Raw genomic sequence first — 12,394 nt, forward strand, 5'->3', positions numbered from 1 at the left:
CAGTGAGAAGTGCATCTTCATATTTTATGATATTGAATCCCGTCAGGATGAGCCGATGCCTGGAAGCACAGGAAATTTTTTGCACACGCCTAATTTCTTGGTATCTCAACGAAGTTGCATGGCGTGCATTACAGAAAACTCTATTAATGACTGTGAACGCTGCGGGGAGAGGCAGCATATATTTAAGGATTCAGATCCAGTGAACTCCTTCGTAAAATCGCTTATCGATCTCCGACGAGAGGGGTTCTCGGAAATCATGTGCATCGCCCATAATTCTAAGGGTTATGACTGCCACTTTGTTCTAAAAGTGCTTTTGGAAATGAAGTTGACCCCAAAACTCATAGTGAACGGTGCGAAGCTTATGAGCGTTGAGTTCAATGGGTTAAAATTCATTGATTCATTGAACTTTCTCCCAATGTCTCTTGCCAAACTGCCATCCGCGCTAGGACTGGAAAACTCCTTAACCAAAGGCTATTTTCCCCATTATTTCAATACTCGAGAAAACCAAAATTATGTAGGCCCCATTCCAGCTGAAGAAAGTTATGGTGTATTGGAAATGAGCTCGGCGGAAGTAGTTAAATTTAGAAAGTGGCATGCTGAAATGTGTCAGAAAAACTATGTCTTCTGTATGCGAGAGGAGATTAAAAAATATTGCATCCAAGATGTCACAATTTTAAGATTGGCCTGCTTAAAGTTTAGACAAGAATTTATCGCTCTAAGCAACGTCGATCCTTTTAGAGAATCTCTGACAATTGCAAGTGCATGTATGAGAGTTTTCCGAAAAAAATATCTGAAAGAGGAGACCATTCCGATTGTGCCTCATGGAGGTTATCGCTGGGCAGACATGCAATCCCATAAGGCGATCGAATGGCTGCTTGTCGAAGAGAGAAGAAGAGGAAAAAAGATACGTCACGCAGGCAACGGGCGAGAAGTTAAACTTTTGGGTAGGAAAGTTGATGGATATATGAAAACTGATGAGGAAGAAATAGTTTTTGAATTCTATGGATGTTTTTTCCACGGATGCCCAAAATGTTTTCCCCAAAGACACTTACCAATTTCAAACAGCATCGCTGAGACAATGCAAACACGGTTCGAGAGCACGATGATCAAGCGAAATTTTCTCATAGCGGGAGGTTATAAATTAATTGAAAAGTGGGAATGCGAATTTAAAAGAGAACTTGAGCGAGACATCGCCCTATCCAATTTCGTGAGACTGCATCCCGCACGGAAGGAGAAACCTCTCGACCCCCGAGATGCTTTCTATGGTGGGAGGACTAATGCTCTGCGTCTCTATCACAAAGCTCGTGAGAACGAGGGGGAGCAAATTAAATACCTCGATATTTGCTCGTTATATCCCTTCGTAAACAAATACCGGCCATATCCCATACGTCATCCGACCATCTACGTTGGTGCAGAGTGTCCCCCTCTGGACGAACTTGAGGGACTCGTTAAATGCGACGTTCTTCCCCCTACCGACCTCTATCTACCAGTGCTCCCGCTGAAGGGGAACGGAAAACTTTTATTTCCTCTATGTAGATCATGCGCCCTCGACGAAAATGAAGACGAGTGCAGCCACAGCGAGGAAGAACGCCTCATCAGCGGAACATGGGTGACGGGAGAGTTAAAGAAGGCAGTATCCCTCGGATACTCAATCAGAGATATGCATGAAGCATGGCATTACGAGGTAACTGCTTATTCCAGGGAGAGTAGAGAAGGCGGACTCTTTTCTGGTTACATAAACGCCTTTCTTAAAATTAAGCAGGAAGCCAGCGGATGGCCTGCATGGTGTACAACGGAGGAAGACAGAAATGCTTACCTGGCATGTTTCAAGGAACGAGAAGGAGTGGAGTTGGACAGGCATTCCATCAGCCATAACCCGGGCAAGAGATCCTTGGCGAAGCTGATGCTTAATAGCTTTTGGGGGAAGTTTGGACAGAGGGAAAATTTGACTCGTGCTACGATTATTAGCAGAGCGGACGAACTGAATGCCCTACTTTCAGACCCTAGTGTGGAAGTACAACGGCTAGTCCATGTGAATGAGGAGACTCTGTGTGCGCACTGGTCGGAAACTGACGAGGCCGTTTCACCCTCTCCCTCGAACAACATAGTCATCGCATGCTACACAACAGCGCATGCTAGATTAGAACTTTACAGTTATCTCGAAAAGTTACAAAGACGGTGTATCTACCACGATACAGACTCGATTGTGTTCACACAAAAGCCTGGCGAGTGGTCTCCACCTGTGGGTGATTATTTAGGAGACATGACCGACGAGATCACTCCGCTAGGGCAGGACTGCTTCATCAGCGAGTTTGTATCCGGCGGCCCTAAAAACTACGCCTACGTGGTGCGCTCCTCGAGTGATCCGAACTTCAGCAAGGAAGTGTGCAAAGTTCGGGGGGTAACCATTAACTACTCAAATGACAATGTGGTCTGCTTTGAAACACTTAAATCTATGGTGCTGAAAGGTGAACCAGGGAGGAAAATAGAGTATGCCCATAAAATCAGGCGTATGAAAAACCACGACATCGTTTCCCGACCTGAAACGAAGCTATTTCGTGTTGTGTACACCAAGAGGAAGCGGACTGATAACCACGAGACACTGCCATATGGGTTTAAGAGACGGAGGAGGATTCAGTAGGTGGAGAAAAATGTTTTATTTTCATTTCATTTTATCACTACTGAATTTTATTATTTTTTTTTCAGTTAATATTTATTCTTTTTTTAAATTTCACTCCCACTTGATTTCATTTTATATTTGTTTCACTTTATTCAATTTTATTTTATTTCAATTCATTTCACTTCATTTCATTTCTCTTTACATTCTATTTTCAAATTTCATTTACAAATTTTATTTTCAAATTTCATTTACAAATTTTATTTTCAAATTTCATTTACAAATTTTATTTTCAAATTTCATTTACAAATTTTATTTCCAAATTTTTTTTTTCAAATTCCGTTTTCAAATTTTACTCACAAATATCATTTTCAAATTTCATTATCAAATTTTATTCTCAAATTTTATTATTTTTCCCTCCTAAGGACTACCACCTTGTCGCGGTGGAAGGGCTTAAGAATTCCCAGTGCGACTAAACATGTAGAAAAGATCTGCTTACTAACTTCAATTCAACTGTTTATTTCTTTTTACATATTGGGAATTCAACTAAGAGTAGTCCGAAATTATTCTTTCTTTGATTCCAGCTGTCGTAATTTTTTTTTATTCCTTAAAATGTAGAGGTTTCCAGCACAGCCCGCACTTGAAAATGGACCTCCGACTAAGGCATCCCTTTGCTGCTATAGTAGCTGGTCCTAGTGGCTGTGGTAAGACAGAATTTACCAGACGCCTTCTAAGATTTCGAGAGAAAATGTTCGATGTCTCGTTTGCGGAAATTATTTGGTGTTACGCCGAATGGCAAGAGTTTCATGATGCTTTAAAGTTATCAGGCGTATCCTTTCACGAGGGTTTGCCCGATTTAAAAGCTATTCCTTATAAATCCGACCCCACTCTAATTATCGTTGACGATCTTATGATGGAAAGCTGTTGCAGTGCAATGATTGATCTATTCACTAGAGGAAGTCACCATCGGAATATAAGCGTTATTCATCTGACACAAAACTTTTTCCACAAGGGCAAGGGTGCACGCGATATATCATTAAATACACACTATATAACATACTTCAAAAACCCACGGGATAAAAGTCAAATTTACAGTTTGGCACGACAAATACATCCTAAGAACCTAAAATTTTTGGAGGAGGCATATTCCGACGCTACAAAGGAAGCTCATAGCTATTTATTTATTGATTTAAAACAGACCACGCCAGATGAATTTCGTTATCGAACGAAAATATTTCCGGATGACGAGGAAATGTATTTCTATCGTCCAAAAAAGTGAAATCCTAATGTGAGGAAATTAAAATAGATATAACACTAGTTCTATTATGATTTCTTACAGTTGCAACGATGCGTCGAATAGCGAAACACGCCGACCTTCTACGTTATTTCGCCCATTGCAAGCCGGCTATACGCAGTGCGATACTCAAAGCTGCAGACCCGGATCTCATTCGCGCCCTCTGCGAAATCGTGGATAATACTCTGGAAGGGTGTGTAAGCCTGACCCAAGCACAGAAAAAGCGTCTGTCGCGGCACAAGGGCGTTTTACGTAAAATTGCCAAAGGAAAAGGTTGTTGGAAGAAAAAGAAAAAGATAATCTTGCAATCAGGTGGGAGTTTCATACCTTTACTTATACCTCTGATCGGCAGTGTACTATCTAAATTTCTCTAAAAATGGAACACGCGAGGAAAATGGTACTCGTTCCTCATGAAACAGGACAGAGAATGACGAATGCGATAGTTCCGATGACGAGTACACAGCAGACACTCACGGATTTGGATCGTGAGATGGAGAAAATTCTTCGTACGCCGATGAATTCAGACCATGAAAAGTGGGCGTTGTACAAAAACTGTCTTCATCGGTTTCTACATTTCGCAGGGGAGGAAAGGAAACCCCTATCTTTTCCCATAGTATCCGCGGCGAGTAGAGAGCATGCAAATAAACCGGCAGGTGACGAAGGGGCAGTGGGTGAATCATCTGATCCTTTACGCTCTGAAGTTCTATCTTCATTGCCTCTTAAATACCGTAAGAAAGCTGAGCTTCTGATCGACCGACTAGTGGCGTCTGGTAAAGTAAACTGGAACGTCGATGGAATTGTGTCCATTAAAGGTGCCGAGATTCCAGGATCGAATATTGTAGATCTCGTCGGAGACGCTATGAGAGCCAGGAAGAATGTCAACCCCGCAGGTGCCCAAGCTTTCATGTCCCTGCTATCGGAAATTAACGTCCCGAATGAATTTATTGGAAATCAAGAGCGTCTTAACGCCATTCAGCGGCACGCTTCCACAGAGAGTATTTCTACTAGCGAAGGGCGTTCAGACCGAGGGAGTAAAATACAAGTGGTGACGAAAACCCACGGATCGGTTAAGAGGAAAACTATAAAACGTTGGGTGCCATATCGCTTTAAAATATGAAGAGGCGCGTAAGCACTATTCTCTCAAATACTTATTACGATCCGTCACATCCCGCATCCTATTCTGGAGTAGAGAGGCTGTGGAAGGCAACTCCACCGTCTGTTTCAAAAAATGACGTCCGCGAATGGCTTCGGGAGCAAGATACCTACACTCTTCATAAGCCACTGCGTAGAAAATTCTCGAGGAATAGATATCTGGTTGATAACATTGATGATCTCTGGCAGGCCGACCTAAACGATGTTAAACATATTAAGAAGCAAAACGACGGATACAATTACATCCTTACGGTAATAGACGTATTCAGTAAATTCGCCTGGGCGGTTCCACTAAGATCGAAAAAGGGCGACGACGTAACACTCGCATTCTCTAGAATACTGAAAAAATGGAAACGAAAACCATACAAACTGATGACTGATAAAGGAACTGAGTTTATAAATAAAACGTTTCAAAATTTTTTGAAAAAGAATTCGATCGGATACTATCACTCAAATAATCCAGATACCAAGGCGGCGGTAGTGGAGCGTTTGAATCGGACATTAAAGACAAAAATGTGGCGGTACTTTACCCGAAACACTACTAATAGATACACGGACGTGCTTCAAAAAATCGTTGATTCTTACAACACGGCAATTCATAGTACTATAAAGATGGCACCGAAAGACGTTAACGCCCGCAATATTCTTCAAGTGTGGAAAAACACGTACAGAGACGCAGACGTAAAGATTAGGAAAACCAACTTAAAAGTGGGAGACCAAGTAAGAATTAGCAGAGAAAAAGTTTCATTCAGAAAAGGTTACAAATCCAATTGGAGTGAAGAAATATTCTTAATTGCAAAAGTTATTCAGCGGAAGCCATTGGTCTATGAATTAAAAGATTTACAGGGCGAAATAATAGAAGGCGTATTCTACGAACAGGAATTACAGAAGATATTAATGAGGGAATCCCGAAATTTTAAAATAGATAAAATAATCGAAACGAGAGGACGCGGGGTCAGAAAAGAAGTGTTCGTTAAATGGAAAGGTTATCCTCCCAAGTTTAATAGCTGGATACCTGCAATATCGATAAAGAATTTATAATGGATGAGGAATTTTACCTAACACTCCCCAGTAATAGTTCCATGACAAGTCACGGAAGTAATACTACGACTAATTTCACGACACTCTTACCGAAGAACTGTACTCTGGAGGGGCAGTGGGAGGTAGCCTTGGTTGAAATTCATTTTCCAATGACATTCTGTAATGCTCATGGAAAGCAACGTGAATTTGTTGTTATTGATGTTGAATCGAACGATCAAGTATACCACAGAAAGTTACCCACGGGATATTACGGGAGCGTGGGCGAATTTATCACTTCCTTGAATCACGATCTTTCAAAAATTCCTCTTCCGCACGCCGTGACACTAACTCTCGACGAGTCCAAGAAAGTTAATATTGCTACTGAAGGAAAAGTATCCATATTTACATCTGAAATCATGGCAATGCAACTAGGATTCGAACCGGGAATTGATTTAGTTTCGCAGGTTCACTCAAGCCGCACACCTGAAATTAAGATAGGATTCCCGAATCAGATTTATGTGTACTGCGACGTTGTTGAACCGCAAATTATTGGTGATTCCGTATCACCACTCTTACGAATCGTCAGCTCTTCGGCCGAAAGGAACAAATTCGGTTCCAATGTAAATCACGTTTTCACTAGACCATTTTACTTGCCAGTGATGAGAAGAGAATTTGAAACCGTCGAGATCGATTTAAGAACGCACTCGGGGCGACCATTACCATTTCTTTATGGAACGTCGGTGGTTGTGCTTCACTTTCGCAAACGAAAAACCCATGGCGAATCTAAATAATTCTTCCGATCCGTATACTCGTTACTACCTACAACAGGTAGGAAACGGGGTGGGAACGGTATATCGCGGAGCTAACTTTCAAAAAGGGCATGGGATCGGAAGCTTTCTCGGGGGTCTATTTCGAACGGTTCTACCTTTACTCAAAAGCGGTGCCAAAGCCGTAGGCCGAGAGGCTCTTCGCGCCGGTATAGACGTCCTAAGCGATCTATCAGCGAGCGATCAGCGACCAATCAAGAATGTGGTACGCAAGCGAGTTCTGGAGGCCGGGGGAAATCTGATGAGAAAAGCGGAGCATAAAATTCAGAAAATGACTGGCGATGGATATCCTCTCGGAGCGCGAACAAGAATCCGTCAATTGAAGGTCGCCTCTCGTAGGAGTAAGACGCGCGTATCAAAGAAGAAGAAAAGGCCTTTGAGAATAGCATCTAAAGATAAGAAAGCCATCGTGAAAGATATATTTGCCTGAAATGTCTTTCTTACACCAGCAGTCCTGCGAATGCATGAAATCGGAATTAGATTTGTTTTCCGTTCCACCGACGCAGACTTCACTCGAGGAAGGACAGTGGATACAGTATAAGCCAATCAGCACCTTGGGCGACGAGTCCCCCATCGAATATGTCATTCCAGGGGACGGTGATCAGTACATTGATCTATCGCACACGTTATTATACATAACAGCGAATATTGAGCGTCCTGCAGAGGTAGCTGGTGGCGAATTATTGATCGGTCCTGTAAATTTATGGCTTCATTCCTTATTCTCACAGGTAGATATTTTTCTGAATCAAAAATTAGTCACTCCGCCGAGTCATACGTACCCGTACAGAGCATATCTTGAAACTCTCCTCAATTACGGTCCCGCTGCAAAATCATCGCATCTAACATCTGCATTGTGGTACGATGATGTGGCTGGAAAGATGGAGAACTATACAGAGAATACCGGAGCCGTCAAAAGACGAGCATACACGCAAGATGGAAAATCGGTAGAAATGATGGGTCATCTCCATTGCGATCTGTTTAATCAAGAAAAATTTCTTTTGAACGGGGTAGAAATGCGCATCAAACTCGTTAAATCCAAAAGCGGGTTCAACTTAATGTCAAATAGAGATTACGAGAACGTCAGTGTGAAAATACTAGACGCTGTGCTCTTAGTGAGAAAAGTAAAAATAAATCCAGCCATTCTAATAGCTCATAGCAGAACTTTGGAAAAATCCACGGCAAAGTACCCAATTACACGAGTGGATATTAAAACCATTACGATTTCTCGCGATGTGCAGAGCAAAACAATGGAAAATATTTTCATGGGACAGCTTCCAAAACGTGTGATAGTCGGATTCGTTTCAAATTCTGCGTTTAATGGAGACGTGAAAAAGAACCCGTTTAATTTCCAAAATTTCGATTTGACGTTTCTGTCTCTGTATCTGGATGGTAAACAAATTCCTTCCAGACCGTTACAACCAGATTTCTCGGGAGCCGGTCTTTTCCTACAGGCCTATCACACTCTCTTCTCTGGTACCGGAATCCATTTCCAAGATGACGGCAACGGAATTCCTCGAGAATGCTATAAAGATGGTTATTTTCTCACAGCGTTTGATTTAACACCTGATTTGGAAGCTAACTCCAACCATTGGAGTCTTCAGCGTCACGGAAGCCTACGGTTAGAAGTAAGATTTAAAAACGCGTTGGTTGAAACTATAAACTGTCTTGTGTACGCTGAATTTAACAACATTCTCGAAATCGATCGATATCGTAATGTGGGGGTCGATTATAGCAGTTGAGGATTTCAGTGCGAAATACAAAATTCGGAGGGGTGGGGGGAGTAGATATGAAGGAGGGAGAATAGGGGAGGGATAATATTTACAGCTGTCGCACTTGAACTTTTGCAGTACGATTCCATCTCTCCACGACGATGACAGCAGCGGTCGTCGACATACAATACTTTGAAGGCACCACTGGAGGTGAGCTCGTGGTAAAAGAGCTCTCCATAGGCACCGCAGAGTCTTCCACAGTTAAAACATGGCTTTTCAAGCCTCCCTACCCTAAGAGCAATAGATCTGAGAAGACTCGGTTCCAAGATCGCTGGCTGCGAAACAATTATCACGGTTTATCATGGGATGATGGTGAGAGCGAATATAAGGACTTGCACTACATTCTTCACGCATACACGTCAGAGTACACGTTTGTATTCGCGAAAGGAAGTGAAAAGTGTTATTTTCTGAATAATATTCTTAAATACAGGGAGGTGGTCGATATGGCGATTTTAGGATGCCCCTCATTGAGAAAGTTGAACCATGCCTCACTCGAAATTTGCCAAATAAAACCTCACAGTCATGGTAAATATGAATGCGCCTTCAGAAATTGCTCGAATCTACTGGCTTGGTTTAGAAAAGAGGGTAGGGCAAAGTTAACATCAACCGCGTTCCATCTCGATTCATACAGAGGCGCTGAGCAGAAATTCTCTTTGAGTACCGAGCGCCTTGCAGAGGCTGGCTTTTTCTACTCTGGCAGTTGGGACGCTGTGATTTGCTGCATATGCGGTATTTCGATTGGCGCGTGGGACCACAGGGACAATCCGAAAGCTGAACATCGTCGTTGGAATTCCTATTGCCCCCTAGTCAGAACTCTTCCTAACTACGACCCGCCTTACATAAATAAGAATCAATTAAGATGGAGTACGTATTACGAACATTACCTCCCATCCGAAGATGGATTCTCTTCAGTTGACGCGAGCACTCAGCAGCTGTGACGAAACCCGTAATTTTTTCAAGGGTGTATTCGCGGCTGATAATCTTCCACGGAAATGTCATTATCCATCCGCCATAATAGCGAACACTGATCCGGCGAGAAAATCTGGGTCGCATTGGGTCGGCATATTTATCGATAAAAACGGAAAAGGGGAATTTTTCGACAGCTACGGAATACCCCCACACGTAAAAGAACATATAGCCTTCCTAAACAGAGCGTGCCTTTCTTGGCGATACAACACTAAGAAACTTCAAGGGTGGACGTCTTCCACATGCGGTAATTATGCTTCTGCATTCCTGGCCTTTCGATGCAGGGAACTCCCCCTATCCGCATTTTTAAAACTATTTAATACGAAAAATTTTGAGAAAAACGATAAAATCATTTTAAATCTATACAATAATTTATTCGGGAGGTGCTGTAAATCATGCATTGTGAACAATAATGTTTTAGGCGTTCAAACGGGAAAATCTAATATAATAGATAGAGAAATAAGTTAGGTCCCACCAGGTCGCCATCTTGTCCGTCTCTTTCACCAATCCTCTCACCCCCCTCCACCACCTTGGAAACCATTTAAAAGCTCTCCACCCGAAGCTGAGCAGCATCACATCGACAGCCATGGAGATGAAAGGAGACTCTCGCGCAGCCACGGAAACACCTAGAGGTTCCTTACGGATGCCTGGGAGAGGAGGGATGAAAGGATCGTCCCATCGCCGGAGTTCACGACCATACTCGCCTCGACCGCCCAGCAGTGGACAATACAGGCGCCCTTCGTACGCGCCATCCGCTGCCCATGAATCCGTCGCTGAGGAGGATACATCCACAAAGCAGTCTTCGCGGAAACATCGTCCTGATCTTCAGGCTCTACTGGAATGCTCATACAAAGTGAATTGCAGTAATTCAAAGAGAATTACAATTGGAGTTGACGTTAGAAATACCTGCCTCCCTTTCATCTCGATTGGCAAAGTCGGCGGTTCCTTCGTCAAATTAGAATATGCGGACTGGTGTGAGTTGATTAAGAATGAACAACTTATTTCCTCTTATTTCTACAAAGACGTTGTGCCTCATAAAATTTCCCTCGGAAGTTGTTCTCTTAAATTCAAGACAGTATATGGTGTAAAGTCCCTAGTGCTGGAGGAGGGAAGTCATAAAAGTGAACCCTCCATTGTATACTTGGCTGAAACCTCGTGGTGCGGACTTTTGAACTATGCCGAATGCATTCGTCTCCGCTGGGAAGAGCGAAGTGAGTGGTCCTCGTGTGCGCGAAAAATTTTGAATCTCTACCTGAATTCTGTGATCCTTGCATACGAGCGCGAATGTGAAGCGGGTGATATGGAATATGTACCATGGGAACATGTAAACAGTGCTCTAATAGACCTGAGGGAGCTTGGCAGTACGCCACCTTCCTTGAATGTGCAAGCACTCTCGGAAGAAATTAAATCTATCTTAAATAGTCGAGATGGAAAGGATTTTCTCCAAGAGACAATCAGACAATATAGTGACTCAGTAAACGAAAAATCAACGTGAAGAGTATCAAAGATATAAATATTTGTGAAAAGTGATAAAGACTTGAATGCTATGTATGTTATATTGAAAGAGTGAATCATTACTAATTTTTGTATTCACGAACATATTAATAAAATGGTAGAATGTACTCTGTCTTTAATTCCACTATCCTCTCGAAAAACTAAACATTCATTGCCTATTTATTATTAATGAACCTTTTGATATAAAACCTCTAATAGATTAATACCGGAGGAACCGCGATTCTGGAGCACCTGGTTTCTCATACCACGGTGTCCTCATCTACCTGTACCAAATGATGAAATGATGTTACCATCCGCGAGGCCCACGTTCGAGACCTCTACGAGCCAAAAGTTTTTTCAGCCTCTTAATTAATTCTAATATTGCATGCGACAACATGGGAAGGCGGTGACGTCGCGGGGCATAAAGGGAAACTGAGCTGCGTGTGGCATTTACCTAATTAACACCATCAGTGTGACGTAGGGGATGGCAATGATGACGTAAGGACCGCCAAAAATAAGTGAAAGGATGTCCAAGTGAACTATTGGACCCAACTGCCCCAATGCCGTCGATCATTCACCTGGGGAGGGGGAGGGGACCCAAACTGTCGCAAGGTCAATGACCCGAGGGAAAGGGGGAGGGGGGAGAGAGGGGAGGGGGAGGGGAAGTTGGACCAGACTGACCTGACTAATAATGATATTGTATAGGGAGAAGGTGATGAGGGACAAGGCTGAGAAAAATACAGGCCGATGAGTATTTTAAATACAAAATACCGCTCCAAATGTATTTGACATAAAAACTACAGCTTCAAATGCATTTGAAGTGCAAAATAAAAAATATCTTTGACTTTGATATTTAAAAAGGAAAGTACAAAATAGTATTTTAAATGCCTTTTAAAATACAAAATGCATTTTCATGGTAACTATGAGATCTTAAGAAATATAACCTGCCTTGGCACGTTATCGATAGCTCAAAACATGAAGAAAACGATTCTCACGAAAACGAAGTAATCTCTGAGGCATAATATCACAGAAATTTTATCATAGCCACTTCAAAAGTATTTTTTTTTATTTTAGAATGGGGAAATACCAAAACTCTGTATTTGAAATAGCTAATACAATATAAATACTGGTCGTGTATTTGAAATACCAAATCCATTTATAAATAAATTGCTGCTCTATTGTCTCGCTAACACTCGAGAACAGCTGGACTGATTCGGCTAATTTTGGTTTTGAAATATTCATGGAAGTCCAGAAA

General features: G+C 42.2%; 1 protein-coding gene across 1 annotated transcript; it reads left to right on the top strand.

Moving 5' to 3' along the window:
- The first annotated feature begins 1,102 nt into the window (after positions 1 to 1,102).
- Positions 1,103 to 2,641, top strand: LOC124153218. Its single transcript, XM_046526317.1, has one exon. The coding sequence runs from the start codon at positions 1,103 to 1,105 to the stop codon at positions 2,639 to 2,641; it is 1,539 nt and encodes a 512-aa protein (XP_046382273.1).
- The last annotated feature ends 9,753 nt before the right edge of the window (positions 2,642 to 12,394 follow it).

This window comes from Ischnura elegans, chromosome 2 (genome assembly GCF_921293095.1).
Source record: "Ischnura elegans chromosome 2, ioIscEleg1.1, whole genome shotgun sequence".
Classification (NCBI taxonomy): Eukaryota; Metazoa; Arthropoda; class Insecta; order Odonata; family Coenagrionidae; genus Ischnura; species Ischnura elegans.